The sequence below is a fragment of the Lupinus angustifolius genome, chromosome LG10, assembly GCF_001865875.1.
Source record: "Lupinus angustifolius cultivar Tanjil chromosome LG10, LupAngTanjil_v1.0, whole genome shotgun sequence".
In the NCBI taxonomy this organism is placed as follows: domain Eukaryota; kingdom Viridiplantae; phylum Streptophyta; class Magnoliopsida; order Fabales; family Fabaceae; genus Lupinus; species Lupinus angustifolius.
The window spans coordinates 15,870,746-15,886,827 of record NC_032018.1 but is presented as its reverse complement, the minus strand read 5'-3'; the positions used below and the strand labels follow the sequence as shown (position 1 = coordinate 15,886,827).

The 16,082-nt window shown below is 35.2% G+C and overlaps 3 protein-coding genes across 5 annotated transcripts; all 3 read right to left on the bottom strand.

Moving 5' to 3' along the window:
* On the bottom strand, positions 881-2,633 carry LOC109358569 (TLC domain-containing protein At5g14285-like). The gene has a single exon (XM_019602869.1). The coding sequence runs from the start codon at positions 2,440-2,442 to the stop codon at positions 1,690-1,692; it is 753 nt and encodes a 250-aa protein (XP_019458414.1). The 5' UTR covers positions 2,443-2,633; the 3' UTR covers positions 881-1,689.
* On the bottom strand, positions 5,803-11,990 carry LOC109358394 (transcription factor GTE8-like). 3 transcript variants are annotated; one of them, XM_019602594.1, is made up of 12 exons: positions 11,753-11,990; positions 10,128-11,444; positions 9,981-10,029; positions 9,756-9,887; positions 9,243-9,313; positions 9,058-9,130; positions 7,214-7,282; positions 7,016-7,131; positions 6,837-6,903; positions 6,574-6,704; positions 6,182-6,487; positions 5,803-6,074 (listed from the first exon to the last, which is right to left on the bottom strand). In XM_019602594.1, the coding sequence occupies exons 2-11, from the start codon at positions 11,382-11,384 to the stop codon at positions 6,218-6,220; spliced, it is 2,235 nt and encodes a 744-aa protein (XP_019458139.1). In that variant the 5' UTR covers positions 11,385-11,444; positions 11,753-11,990; the 3' UTR covers positions 5,803-6,074; positions 6,182-6,217. The 3 variants fall into 3 exon arrangements, with proteins under 3 accessions (XP_019458139.1, XP_019458136.1, XP_019458138.1); XM_019602591.1 differs by having other exon boundaries at positions 5,803-6,487; XM_019602593.1 differs by lacking the exon at positions 11,753-11,990 and having other exon boundaries at positions 5,803-6,487; positions 10,128-11,469.
* LOC109358062 (transcription factor GTE8-like) lies at positions 13,195-15,950 on the bottom strand. Its single transcript, XM_019602128.1, has 5 exons — positions 15,714-15,950; positions 14,089-15,405; positions 13,942-13,990; positions 13,717-13,848; positions 13,195-13,274 (listed from the first exon to the last, which is right to left on the bottom strand). Exons 2-5 carry the CDS (start codon positions 15,343-15,345, stop codon positions 13,195-13,197), a joined length of 1,518 nt encoding a protein of 505 aa, XP_019457673.1. The 5' UTR covers positions 15,346-15,405; positions 15,714-15,950.

Genomic DNA, 16,082 nt, shown 5'->3' with positions numbered 1-16,082 from the left:
ATTAAAATCAAAACATAACTTTGACTAACCAAAAGCTTAAAGAAGTATTCTTTTTATATAAGTTAAAAGTTGTGAATGTACTTGAAATCTACAACACTTAGTAATAAGTCAAAATTAAGGAGCATGACTAAGTGTAGTACACTTGAAAACATGTCAATGATTCAAACCCAAGAGGATAAGCAAAGTCACTATAATCAACTATCTTACCATATAAGTCAACAGTGACACCAAGCTTGTTTACAAATGAGTGTAGATAAGTTTTCCTTTTGGATTAAGTGAATTTAATCAATCTAAAACTCAACCCACGATCGGATAATGACATTGATTGATCGATCAGTCGCAATTGAGTTCAAAATTAATTAATTGTGTTCCAAATTGATCAAGTCACCAAAATCACCCAACTTCAAAGCCAATGAACCTGTAAGTTTCTCAAGCATGTTATAACTCAGAGAGACAGATATTATATGTACAGAAAATCCACAACCAAACCATACAACTTTACTAGAAAAGTTATACAAATAACATTGTTGTTACTCAAATGTGTGTATGACCACTGAGTCAATTTAAAGCTCAGCTTCTTAAGATGATGCATGTGAGCTCAACCTGAAAGCTTCTCAATATAAAGAGTGTATAATGCTCCGCCGACTAATTACGTGTCTACCATACATGGGAAATCAGTGTGAAACAGAAAACAAATGAACTAACAAGCACTAACAGTAACAGCTGCTGCAATATGAAGTGCAAAAGTTCTTAGTACAGATAAAACCACTACTAGCATGCATCAGTAAAAGAAACCTATAACAAAATCAACTAATATGGTTAAGCAGAGCATAAGCAGATATTAAACAAGCAAAAGCATGAATGAGAAATAATATTTATAAAAAAAATGCAATATCATAAGTGAATTTGATTATTCATCCAAAAAAAGAAGAAACCAAAAACAATGGCAAATAATCAATCTCCAATAAACAATAATCATTAATTTACCATAAACCATAAGGCAATGCAAACATCAGCAACAACAACAACCAAGTATTTTTCACTCTGCCTATGTTATAACTCTACCCTAACTATGATAAACTTTGTTGGAAATCTAGCCAGTACTGAACAGGATAAAACATGAGGGATGCTGTTGGCGACAACAAAACTACTTGGCCGAATCATCATGACATGGATCTGCAAGAAACTAATGCAAACATCATCAACAGCCAACCATTTTCAACTCTGCTGATGTTGTAACTATCTATGATGTGCTTTGTTGCAAGCATTATTGGCCCCAAACCGGATAAAAGATTATGTTACGCGATTGACAACTACTATAAAACAACTTCTCTGAATCTTTATAAAATGTATCAACAAGAAACCAGCGTAATGTCTAAAAAAGAAATACCAACAATAAATTAGAATTATACTTGCCACAACCATACCCAAACCAAAAAAACCAACCATGAATGTTTACATTTCTCATCAAGGTTCTCAGTCTAGGTCTAACATCAAAAACCGCAACGTGAACTTCTTCGGTAATCTTTAAAATCACATTACAATTTATGTAAACACAATCGTAATGTTAAGTTCTATGTAGTCTTTGAAATCATGTTGTACTTTACGTAAATGCAACCGTAAGTTCGAGATAGTCTTCAAATGTTGTTGCAATTTACATAAACACAACCATAATATAAAACCTAATCCCTATCTAATCTTCTCATCTAATTTTCTTGTTCTTTTCCTATACAGCTCAAGCCAAAGATTGCTTATCCACATAATGCTAACACCAATGGCCATTACCACAACCACCACCCAAGAAACCCAAACCCACCGCGGAACAAGACCATCGGCGCCGCCACCAGCATAGAACACAATCATTCTATACATGTAATAAGGCCCAACAAACCCCCGAACCACCGAATACAAAGCATAAAACGGCAGAGACAAAGCATCAAACACCTTGGCTGCAAACCGGTCCTCACTCCTTCTCGCGGCGGCGAGTGTCCACGCATTCTGACACGCGCTGGTGACCTCAGCAAGCACGAGCAGCACAATGACGGAGAAAGCACCGTGCGACACCGTGTGGCGGCACGTGACGATAACGAAGAGCGTGGCAAGGTGGTGTGCGATGAAGAGAACATCGCCGCGGAAGAAAACAAGGTAGTGAATCAGATCCATGAGGAAGTAAGCAGTGCTGTAATCCAGTACCAGTTTCTGAAATCCGGTGTTCGCCGCCACGAATCCACGGTTCTGGTCGGCGATGATGGCGGCGGAACCGAGAATCGCGGCGGGAGTGCCGTGAAAGAGGGAAATTAAGCAGCTAGCGGATTCGGGTCGGATCTTAGGGCTCCAATTACGGAAGAGAATGAAATATCCAAAGAGATAAATGATGAAGAACATAATCAAAAATGGGACAACCACAAGTGATTCTAATTCTAATTCTAATTCTAAACCCATTGGAAGAAGAAAGAAAAAAAAAAGTGATTAATTGAAGGAAGCGATTTTTGTGTTTGTTTTTAAGTTGAGAATGTTCTATAACAAGTTGTTCTTAATGATGAGAATCAAATGATAATGATTTATAGGGATCATGATAATTGTTTTTGGGCTTATTATATAAGTGATTGGTGGGTGGGGTTTGTTGGCTGTGAAATTAGTTGAAACTGAAAAGGAAGAGAATGTGTGTTAAAAAAAGTGATTATGGGTGAGAAGTTGAGATTGGATGAATTTAATGATGCAAGGATTGACCATTAATGACATCAATCCCTACAAGTTGTTGGGTTTATGGGCTTGGATGTGGATCGTTTGGTCTGATTTCTGTCTCACTTTGTGTCTTATTCAATCAGAAAATCTTATTTAATTGAAAATAAAATTTATAATAACATAACTTAATATTTGTATATTATTTTATGAAGTTTGATTAGATTGGTATATGAGGATATGATTTTTTTGGTACCGGGGATCATTGTGCTATGGGCTTAGTTAGAGTTCACTATACTTTATGAATGGGATTGGAGATTACATGTTAGTTTTTATTTGTTTCATTTATGTTTCAATCCAATTAAAAGGGATTAAAAAGAAAATTCATAAAAAAAATTATAATTTTTTATATTACTTGTTAAAATATAATTAACTTAGGACATAGACAAGGAAATTTTGTATGAGATATAATCCTTGTTCATAGTTCATACATGTGTACCCAAAAAAATTCAAAATTAGTTTGTATATGGAAGATGGTAGCTTATTACAAATTTACAATTGTATAGTTGTTAACTTATTAAATAAGAACTATTTGATGCATGTGACAAATGGATTCTATAAGGTGAAATCTTAATAAATGTAGGAATACATCTTCTGTCCTATAAAGTATATCATTTTTTATGTCATTACTTATGAATGATGATAAAAATATTTATTAATTATTAAACTTTTAACTGAAATATATTTTTATCACACAACACGAAAATACGACTTAACGGCCACAAGAATGTTGGACAATAGTACATTTGTCATAATTGTAATTTTGGAAAGAGATCAACAAAGTATGGTAGGTATCAATGCAAATCTGGTTTTTTAACGTACAAAATCTGAATCTGAGTGGTTAGTTGTTAGTAGAAAGAAGGCCAACAATAAAGGAAAGAATATTGGTAAATCTTCACATAGATGGAAAATATTTTATTTATGGTCTAAAATCAATTGTTGCAGCTAGAAAATCACATGATTCGCCTATAGTATTATTTTTATTTGGTTGCACGATAGAAAATAAAAAAGAGAAAATGATGTGAAAAAAGGACAAATAAAGTTGATTTTTGTAATATCTAGTATTAAGAAAATGAGATAAAATAAATAGAAATAAATATTTTTTCTTCTCTTTTAGATGGTTGGATAGGAAACTTTTTGGTAGGCCCACATACTTTTTATTCTCTTTCTTTCTTTACAATTAAAGGGGAGAAATTTTCTTTTTATCTTCAATCATGACACGATAGTACATGAATATCTAACTATGGGTGTGAAAAAGGTGGCCCGTAAAAATTTGGTAGATATGACTATTAGTAAAAAAAAAACAAATGCTCAACTCAATACTAGGTTTGTCCTCTCCATTAACTAAAGTTATTGGTTTTATATTTACATTTAAGAGTAAAAATGTTAAATCGTTATATCTAAAAGATAAAAATGTTCTTTCAATTTATTTTTTTCATATTGTTTACATGTCTATTACTATAGAGTATTTACGTGTCTACTACTAAGATTAGGTATTTACTCTAAGAAAGTTATTAGGTATTTACATGTCTATTACTCGAGATAATCCTAATCATTATAAATGGCTCCTCATATTTGACAGCCAAGGTTTGTGGTGGTAATTTAGTTGTCCTTGAACTCGGTTGAAAACATGATTGCTATTGAAATGTAGGTGTTGGTGGTTTTGCATAAATTTCTCTATTGGGTTATGATGTTGTAGTTCAATGATTTTTCTTATCTAAAATAATAAATGAGAGTCTAGTTATGTGAGTGGAATAGTTCTCTATATTTTAAGTCACATTTCTCTATATTTTTCTATTATTTATGCTCCCTTGTTTATGTTGAATTCTCAAATTTGTAGTGTCAACTTCTATGTGCTTAAAGGAGGTAATTTCTACCATTCTATAGTTGTTTTCTCATATTTGAGATAGTTTGGTTGTCTCATGTCTACTACTTTAATGTGGTGGAAGATGCATGGGATAAGGCTCCTATGTTAATTGGTTCTACATTGTTTGAGGTGCACCAAGATTACATGATTTTTAGTATCTTTATCTTTGATAAGATGCTTAAAAGAAAACAACTTCATGAAGATTATTTGGAGGGTATTCAATGCTAGTTAGAAATATGTTTTTCTTCAAACTTGCTTCTATTTGAGAAGAATATTTACAAGAATTAAAGATTGGTTTTGTCTCTTATGGTGTCAAAGTCCCATGGAGAAGTTAGTTAAAAGAAATTTGGTAGAAAACCTCAAAAGAAACTACACTACCACATTTCTGGATAAATAAATACTCATACAATCAAATCAAATAAAATCAAATCCCTACAACTATTTGGTGGAGCCTCCATCACATAAGTTCTCACTTTCATGTTATGAGCCATATTTGCCATAAAAATCTGCCACTTGATTAGTCCCTCTATCGATGTGAGCATATTTTATTAAGTTCACCAAAGATACATAAGGATGATATTGATTACAACCATTGTTAACCAATGTAGTAGCTACTTTAGAATCACTTTCTAAGCCTCAATAGATCTCAAGATGGCTAAAATGTTAAATATTCGATTCCTGAGAGTGACACTTGTTGAGATGGATAATCATGCACCCCAAAAGAGATTAATTTCGTACACAAAAAATGAAGGAATACATTTGGAAACTCTTACCCTTACTTGTATTATTAGTGGAAACACACCTCCATCATCATATTGTTGCCACCACATTATTACATTATCTTTCTATTAATTAAATCAATCATTGCTTCTCACATCATAGTGCATCTTCCATTAAATGCCACTTGAATATATAGTTTCATCTCATACCTCCTAAATATTTCATAGGAATAAATCTAAATTTATGTCTAAACTACAACCAGTGAGTGACTTTTTTAGCATATAGTCATTTTTAACAATTTTACAAACCCAAAAAAAGTGCTTACAACATTACTAGGTTAACAATCATGGGTCCCAAACACATGAGTAATTAAACAGAAAATTCTGAAATTGAACATAATGTCACTATCTGATTCCATAATTCTGTATTTTGCCAACTTACATGATTACATCAATATAACTCCATCAACCTCCAACAATGAAACTGACTATAAATTTACCAAAAATTTAACAGCTAACAAAGGAAATAGCAAAACACAAATACAAGCACAAAGTATTTGGACTGATGAGGGTACTTCAATGTTCAGAGATTCAAAGCCAACATAAAATACAAGCACCAAGTATTGCGATGCGTGCTCAAGGCACTAGTATTGCAAACAGATAGCGCTTGACTTGGTTTCTGTTCTAACCGCTCGTCGATTGTGAAAACAGCCAAAAAACTAAATAGTTCTTGTAGAGACTGAAACCTGCCACAAGAAAGTATGATCCTTCTCAATTGTATTGGATTAGTCATTCATTAGTGCATTATGAGAACTATATACTGAGGGAATTTTCTTGGGATCAAGATAATTATACTTTTGTTTGATTCACCGTACAAAATATGCAATACTTAATCAATCTCTCCCTCTTCTACATCATTTACGGGATTCGGAACACAGGGTGGCTCTCCTTCCTCCTCTTCATCGTCAGCTTTAATATATAATCCAAGTTGCTCTAACGGATTACTACCCCCAAACTTGAAATTACCAAGGCCATCCTGAGAGTGATCAGGACTCGTCTCATATACGGAGCTTGGTAATTGCTCAGCCGGTACAGCTCTAAGCTTTTCCAAATCTTCCAGGAATCTAGAATTCTCATTGATTTCAACAGTCTTCTCAATCTGCATAGATGCCAGTAGAGACTCCAATGAAATCCAGCGAAAAATATGGAGCACATATTTCAGCGAATACAGACACTGCTATTTACCTGAAGCAATGCTTGTCGTGCAGCTTCTCTCTCGAGCTCCCTCTTTCGTCTGGCTTCTAAAGCAGCTTCTTCAGCAGCTCGCTTACGAGCATCTTCAGCAGCCTGTATTTCGGCTTGAAGCCTTGCCCTTTCTGCTCAACAAAGAGTTGGATCAACTGATAGGTAAGTTGAACAGACAGTATGGTGCCGTGCTCTCATAAAAGAATACAAGCCAAAATACCCGAATTATCCATAAAAATATATTAAAAAAACACTCAAATGACCTTTTTTTTGCTCCATCTCCAGCTTTGCCCTTTCCCGGCGCAATTTCTCAGGATCTCCCTTCTCACCCTGAACTCAGCCAAATTAAATTGATTATAATCAGAGACAGACCAAACAATGATCAGAAGGACAATTACATACAAGAGTACATTCATGCAGCACAACATGTGATGTCAGTCACCTGTGTGAGTGTCTTTTCTCGAGCTTTCAAGATAGTATCAGCAAATCTACTTTTCAATAACGCAGCTCGATAAAGCTTATCAGGGGAGACCTGTCTCTCAATTGTACCACTATCCCCTACAACATTAATAGGATAGGTAAGTTTTGTAGTTACCCAATGTATCAGCGGAAAAAGTCTCCCATAATCCACCACTCTTACCATCTTGATCAACAGAGCTTGGCATTTGCTGAGAGTTACCCTCGTGTTGATCTAAGACACTAATGGTTTCTGTAAGAAATAAGGGGTGATAGTGTAAGAAGTACAGCAATGACCAAGAAAATTTTTATCGCTAACAATATCAGAGGAACCACTAAAAAATAGCTATATGTATGTTTATCACAAGATTAATATATTAAATTAGCAGTCCCTAATCCAAGTCTGAAATGCCTCAATGACAATACAGAGCATTTCTCAGAAAACCATTATTGTCTAAAAAAGAATCTCATAATTACTGTACAAAGAAATGAAAAGAAAATCAGAAGATATTAAAGTTGGAATCCATATAATATTCCAGAAGCATTAAGTTATGGAATGAAGCTGCAATAGCTAAACAGGTGTTGGCCTTGGCAAAAAGGAGAATAGCCTGTGGGTCAGATGGATATGTGGAATTTATTTAAATTTAAAAGGGGTGGAGATTTGGAAAAATAGCATCAAGACAGATACACTGTAGCATATGAAGAAAGTGCACTGTCATGCTGAAGTTCAAAGAAGGTTTTGGCGGGTGAAGGTGGAAGCATACTAAGGAAAGATATCCTATAAAATCTGGTTATACATGGTGTTAAAGGAACAAAACAAAAGATGCAGTTATAACTTTTGTATGGAATAGATTGAATGTTCCTAAATACTGTCATAAAGTGGCTGGTGGTATTGGATAGGCTATTGACTAAAGACAGGATGATGCAATTTCAAAATGCAGATTGAAGATGCTCAATGTGTGTTTTGCAATGGGAGAAACCATTTCATATCTGTTCCGAGTGCCAATTTTCTGGACAGATCATGAAGAAAGTCTGTCAATGATTGGGAGTTAATAAGCTCCCAAGAAAACATGCTATATGGCTGCAGTGGATACTGCATGTTTGGAAATACGGGAAAATTAAAAGAGAAAATTTTCCTGCAGCAGTTGCAGCCAGCTCGCCAGCCAGACACTACATAATTACATTAGGAAGTTAAGGATTGTAAGGAAACATCAACGAAATCAACAGACAGAACAAGATTTTGTTGACAGGTTCTAGTTTGTTCCAAAGACCAGATAGATGAAAGGGGTGACTGTCTGCTGAGAAATTCACCAACCAACCATTCATTCAAGCACGAAGAACACTTGATGACTATAAATGTCAAACCTTTTTCCAACTCTAATGATGACCCAGTTTAGGTTTTAAGCTAAATAGTTCACGTTCAGCATAGGAATCAGTTTCACCCATAAGCAGAGAAACCCAAAGCAACAGAAGCTGCTCACAAAGCACATCGACATAAATACTGAAACGCAAAGCAGAGCGCTATTTCAGATTCAGTTCATTGATTTCAGAGAATTGAACCGCAAAATGGAGCAAACCAATTGAAAAAGATGTGTATGTTACCCTCATAGTTAATACTTTTTGTACCCTTTTTGTTATATAAAATTGTATCCAAATTACTTGTCAAATTCTGATACATTTTGGACCACTTAATACAACCTGCACCCCCTGATCCGGGGTCCTAAATCCACCACTGATTCTTTTTAATGTCAACAATCGATACAGATATTCAAATAAATATCAGCTCAACAAGGGATACTTATGTGGTCGGGTATCTCTACACCAGAAGTAAACTAGCTCACAGCGACAGATTCCAGAAAGAAAATTAAGTATGACATCCCAACAGTATTATTCATAGAAAGAGGAGAAGCCATGCCGAAGCAAGTCATACAACACAGACAGGAAACCAACAATAGGAGGGAAAAGTCAAGTTTTAGCTGTACAAGTTGGACTCTTTCAAACTGTGATAAACAAAGAACAATTACTCACGATTTCTTTCAAGAGTATTAGGAGCCCTTGTCTTCTCATCCAACTGAACTCCAAAACCCAGATTTTCTGGTACCTGAAGAAGACGCGACAGGATCCAGATCAGCATCGGCAATTAAAAAGCCAATTCTAAAACTGAAAAATAAGAGATAACCAAATACATCTACCACTTAATATTCTTAACAGACCTTTGCCACATTTGCAGGACTTCCTTTAACATCATCAGAATCACTATCAGAAGAACTAGTAGAGTCCGTATCTGCACAATGCACACATTAGATATAGACACTAATTAACAGAGAAAGTTTTCCTATTAAAAATAAGAAACAACCGAAAAGAATATACTAAGACCTCAAAAAATCATCTCTCAAGACTTCAACATTCATTTACACGTTGTTTCTTAAACATGGTCCCTCTCACTCTCCCACAATGAAAAAAATTACATAAGCTGATAAATGTATGAGACAAAAGACAGAAGTAAAGAATGAAGATGTTAAAACAGAGAGCATGAATTTTAAGCTAACATTTAAGCGGGATTCTAAATTTTAAAATTACGAAATGCAGATGATATAAATTTAAAGAAGATATCTTCCCCAAATTATGCACCAAATGTATCCTATGATCAAATCTTCACATCCTAGAAGAATCGCAGAATTACTTAATGTATTCATACGCAACACATAACTGTAAACCTCACTTACCACAGGAGCTGTCTGGACTAGGACAGTTGTTCCTTCTGTCTGTTTTATCCTTTTCAATCTCCACAGGAGGATAACTCGAGACAGGGGGCTCATTTCCACCGATGTCCACCTCTTCATCAGCTGGATCATTACCTACAAGTAGAACAAATTTAAATGTAAAAACAAATAAAGTATGCATACACAAGCACATGCACACAGTACACACTGACGCAAATAGATTATAACCTTTAAATGCTTGCAATGAGGAATTGCTTGGTCCAGAATCATTCACAAGCTGCAACATAAAAACATAGACAACCAGAAGTCAAATCAGATTGCAGACAAAATGTGATACTAGCTTCATTATGAAAACATGGGATAGCACGGTCATACCTCTATTTCACACGCTTCAACTTTTCCTTTGTTCTTTTGCTTATCTTGCAAATAGTCATCCAAAAGCTTGCGTAATGTGAATAATGTATCATCACTGAGATCATCAATATCAATCTCAATTTCATCCTCTCCACATTCTCTTCCATTTGAACTATGTTCTTTTAAGAATTCAATGATATGGATGGGCACTTCTCCAAGCAAAGACTCCAATTCTCTGCCTAGTTTGAGCTTATCTTCATCTGACATAACCTTCTTAGCGGGTGGCAATACTTCAGGTTGAGGGGGCAATGAGGTAACTTTCCTCTTTTTTGAAGGAGGCATTGGCCTAGCAGTTTTCACATTTCCACAATTGGTTGGCTTTGGAGGCAATGGTAGAGCATCACTTTTTGGCAGTTTCTTCTCAATAGTCTTCCATCTCACTTCAAAATATTTATCAAGTGTATCAGCCATTAAATGGACATCATTCCCAGGGGGATTATAAGTCTTCGCATTCGAAAATGTAAGCCTCACATCACTAGCAAAATCCAATGGTCTTGAGTATGCTCCTCTTGCTAATTTGCTTTTTACTGTTCCCAAATCCATAGGATGCTTAATAACACTGAAATAATCTGGAAGATTCAACTTCACAACATCTACAGGGGTATTGAAAACCCAAGCATACTGGTGACCCATCAATCGTTTCAACAATGAATCGCAATCCTTCATCAGCATAGTGTTTGCAGTGCTTAGTGAAGAAGTTTGTGGTGCAGACTGAAATTTTCCAGAAGATCCCCGATTCAATACACGAGGCTTCTGATCTAATGGCTTCTGATCTAATGGCTTTAATTTATCACCTGGTACAGATCCAGAAATCGGTGGTTTTCTTGAGTTCTCTATTCGAGCCCCATTTTGCCCATTGCTACAGCTAAGAATGTCACTACAAGATGACAAGGTAACACCACTTGTTTTTTGTAGTTCAGCTTTCTTCTGAACTAGCCGAACCCGTTCGAGTTCTGATCTTAACCTACGTACCAGATCTTTTCTTTTAAATGATGGCAAATTTGACAATGGAATAACTTGCATGGGAACATTAAAAACATCATCACAGCGGCTCGAATTCAAACTAATACTCTTTTTCCTCACCGGGATACAAGATTCCTCCTCCGAAACTGTCATTTCGGTGTCTTCTCTTCCCGACGTACCCGACCCTTCTGATTCACCACCTGTCCCTATTGCATTCCCATAATAACCTCCAGAGAGCCTACTTTTTGCCATCATAATGCTAAACAACTAAACCAAACCCCACAATTTCTCTTCCCCTATGTCAATTTCAACATCCTGTACAAAATCATAGAAACAAAAATCACCAACTCTGCTTCTCCCACCAAACCTAATAAACACTAAAATTCAATATCATACTCTTTATATCTTAAACCCTAATACAAAATTAATTATTGTAAATCGAAATTGGCAAAGAATTAAATTTACAGTTCTGGAATCACACATAAACATTCTCTACTCCTATCAAATCCAAAAATTGAAAACAGTAATAATAATCACAATAAATGGTTTTGATTCATTACTTCACCAAAACTACAAAAGTGAAATTGAATATTGAAATGAAGCAAAGAGTGAAGAAGAATTACCAGTAAGTAAGTGCAAAGGGGAGTGAGAATGAATAGAAAATTGCGAAACCCTAGTTGAAGTAAAACGACAATAGCGTTAATGAGAGAATAACGCGTTTTGAAAAAGGAATAGAAAACGGAGAATGAAGTAAGCGTTGAAACGGAGAAGATAAAAAGAAAGAAGGAAGGATAAAACGGCGTCGTTGAAGAGAGGGAAGATGTTATTGTTTCTTCTTCGTGCGACTGCGAGAGAACTCTTCCTTTGCCCTCGATTTCGATATATATATTATATATTATTTTATAATTATATAAAACTAATTAAATATCATAATTTCTAACCTAAATTTATTTTTATGAAAAAATCTATTTTTTATTGAAGGCTTTTATAAGTGTGATGAGATAATTTCTCTTCTTAAATTATTAATAAGATAATGATGTGTGTCTTTTTTTTATTTACTCGTTTTAATGGTTTTTTATTTTCTTTCTTATCTTAATATTTTGTTTTATTCTAAATAGTTATATTCTCCTACCATAGACAAGTATTTGTCTAATGCCATATTCTTCCTTACCATCAACTTATTGCTCATTCTCACCTATGGAATGTTTAACCATCCTTCACGTGCTTTTATTCTGGTATGAGAAGATAATTTCTTTTACTCGTTTTCATTTAGTCATTTTAACTTTTTTTCCATTTTAGTGTTTTGTTTTATTCTAAACAATCATCATCTCCCACCATAAACAATTATTTATCCTTGTTGAACTAGCCATGTGAATCTGGTTAACCGTTTAAATCGGTTAAACTTAATATGAGACCTTTTCTGGTTTGATATATGACTCAGGTTTCACTATATTGTTATCAAGGGTATTTCCTTGCCTTAAAGGTAAGGAATTAATTCATTTCAGGTGTGTCTGTCACTTCCGACAAGTGCCGCTCTAAGTAATCAAACTCTGACCATTTAGTCTAGGGATGACAATGGGTCTTGTTAGATCCGAGTAGTGCATTACTCAGACTCGCCCTGTTGCTTCATTTTTTGTCTTAGACCATGCTGATACATGTTGAGTCTGTTACTCATGGGTCCTTGAGTACCTAGCGGATTTGTGACGACAGATTCCAGAAAGAAAATTAAGTATGACATCCCAACAGTATTATTCATAGAAAGAGGAGAAGCCATGCCGAAGCAAGTCATACAACACAGACAGGAAACCAACAATAGGAGGGAAAAGTCAAGTTTTAGCTGTACAAGTTGGACTCTTTCAAACTGTGATAAACAAAGAACAATTACTCACGATTTCTTTCAAGAGTATTAGGAGCCCTTGTCTTCTCATCCAACTGAACTCCAAAACCCAGATTTTCTGGTACCTGAAGAAGACGCGACAGGATCCAGATCAGCATCGGCAATTAAAAAGCCAATTCTAAAACTGAAAAATAAGAGATAACCAAATACATCTACCACTTAATATTCTTAACAGACCTTTGCCACATTTGCAGGACTTCCTTTAACATCATCAGAATCACTATCAGAAGAACTAGTAGAGTCCGTATCTGCACAATGCACACATTAGATATAGACACTAATTAACAGAGAAAGTTTTCCTATTAAAAATAAGAAACAACCGAAAAGAATATACTAAGACCTCAAAAAATCATCTCTCAAGACTTCAACATTCATTTACACGTTGTTTCTTAAACATGGTCCCTCTCACTCTCCCACAATGAAAAAAATTACATAAGCTGATAAATGTATGAGACAAAAGACAGAAGTAAAGAATGAAGATGTTAAAACAGAGAGCATGAATTTTAAGCTAACATTTAAGCGGGATTCTAAATTTTAAAATTACGAAATGCAGATGATATAAATTTAAAGAAGATATCTTCCCCAAATTATGCACCAAATGTATCCTATGATCAAATCTTCACATCCTAGAAGAATCGCAGAATTACTTAATGTATTCATACGCAACACATAACTGTAAACCTCACTTACCACAGGAGCTGTCTGGACTAGGACAGTTGTTCCTTCTGTCTGTTTTATCCTTTTCAATCTCCACAGGAGGATAACTCGAGACAGGGGGCTCATTTCCACCGATGTCCACCTCTTCATCAGCTGGATCATTACCTACAAGTAGAACAAATTTAAATGTAAAAACAAATAAAGTATGCATACACAAGCACATGCACACAGTACACACTGACGCAAATAGATTATAACCTTTAAATGCTTGCAATGAGGAATTGCTTGGTCCAGAATCATTCACAAGCTGCAACATAAAAACATAGACAACCAGAAGTCAAATCAGATTGCAGACAAAATGTGATACTAGCTTCATTATGAAAACATGGGATAGCACGGTCATACCTCTATTTCACACGCTTCAACTTTTCCTTTGTTCTTTTGCTTATCTTGCAAATAGTCATCCAAAAGCTTGCGTAATGTGAATAATGTATCATCACTGAGATCATCAATATCAATCTCAATTTCATCCTCTCCACATTCTCTTCCATTTGAACTATGTTCTTTTAAGAATTCAATGATATGGATGGGCACTTCTCCAAGCAAAGACTCCAATTCTCTGCCTAGTTTGAGCTTATCTTCATCTGACATAACCTTCTTAGCGGGTGGCAATACTTCAGGTTGAGGGGGCAATGAGGTAACTTTCCTCTTTTTTGAAGGAGGCATTGGCCTAGCAGTTTTCACATTTCCACAATTGGTTGGCTTTGGAGGCAATGGTAGAGCATCACTTTTTGGCAGTTTCTTCTCAATAGTCTTCCATCTCACTTCAAAATATTTATCAAGTGTATCAGCCATTAAATGGACATCATTCCCAGGGGGATTATAAGTCTTCGCATTCGAAAATGTAAGCCTCACATCACTAGCAAAATCCAATGGTCTTGAGTATGCTCCTCTTGCTAATTTGCTTTTTACTGTTCCCAAATCCATAGGATGCTTAATAACACTGAAATAATCTGGAAGATTCAACTTCACAACATCTACAGGGGTATTGAAAACCCAAGCATACTGGTGACCCATCAATCGTTTCAACAATGAATCGCAATCCTTCATCAGCATAGTGTTTGCAGTGCTTAGTGAAGAAGTTTGTGGTGCAGACTGAAATTTTCCAGAAGATCCCCGATTCAATACACGAGGCTTCTGATCTAATGGCTTCTGATCTAATGGCTTTAATTTATCACCTGGTACAGATCCAGAAATCGGTGGTTTTCTTGAGTTCTCTATTCGAGCCCCATTTTGCCCATTGCTACAGCTAAGAATGTCACTACAAGATGACAAGGTAACACCACTTGTTTTTTGTAGTTCAGCTTTCTTCTGAACTAGCCGAACCCGTTCGAGTTCTGATCTTAACCTACGTACCAGATCTTTTCTTTTAAATGATGGCAAATTTGACAATGGAATAACTTGCATGGGAACATTAAAAACATCATCACAGCGGCTCGAATTCAAACTAATACTCTTTTTCCTCACCGGGATACAAGATTCCTCCTCCGAAACTGTCATTTCGGTGTCTTCTCTTCCCGACGTACCCGACCCTTCTGATTCACCACCTGTCCCTATTGCATTCCCATAATAACCTCCAGAGAGCCTACTTTTTGCCATCATAATGCTAAACAACTAAACCAAACCCCACAATTTCTCTTCCCCTATGTCAATTTCAACATCCTGTACAAAATCATAGAAACAAAAATCACCAACTCTGCTTCTCCCACCAAACCTAATAAACACTAAAATTCAATATCATACTCTTTATATCTTAAACCCTAATACAAAATTAATTATTGTAAATCGAAATTGGCAAAGAATTAAATTTACAGTTCTGGAATCACACATAAACATTCTCTACTCCTATCAAATCCAAAAATTGAAAACAGTAATAATAATCACAATAAATGGTTTTGATTCATTACTTCACCAAAACTACAAAAGTGAAATTGAATATTGAAATGAAGCAAAGAGTGAAGAAGAATTACCAGTAAGTAAGTGCAAAGGGGAGTGAGAATGAATAGAAAATTGCGAAACCCTAGTTGAAGTAAAACGACAATAGCGTTAATGAGAGAATAACGCGTTTTGAAAAAGGAATAGAAAACGGAGAATGAAGTAAGCGTTGAAACGGAGAAGATAAAAAGAAAGAAGGAAGGATAAAACGGCGTCGTTGAAGAGAGGGAAGATGTTATTGTTTCTTCTTCGTGCGACTGCGAGAGAACTCTTCCTTTGCCCTCGATTTCGATATATATATTATATATTATTTTATAATTATATAAAACTAATTAAATATCATAATTTCTAACCTAAATTTATTTTTATGAAAAAATCTATTTTTTATTGAAGGCTTTTATAAG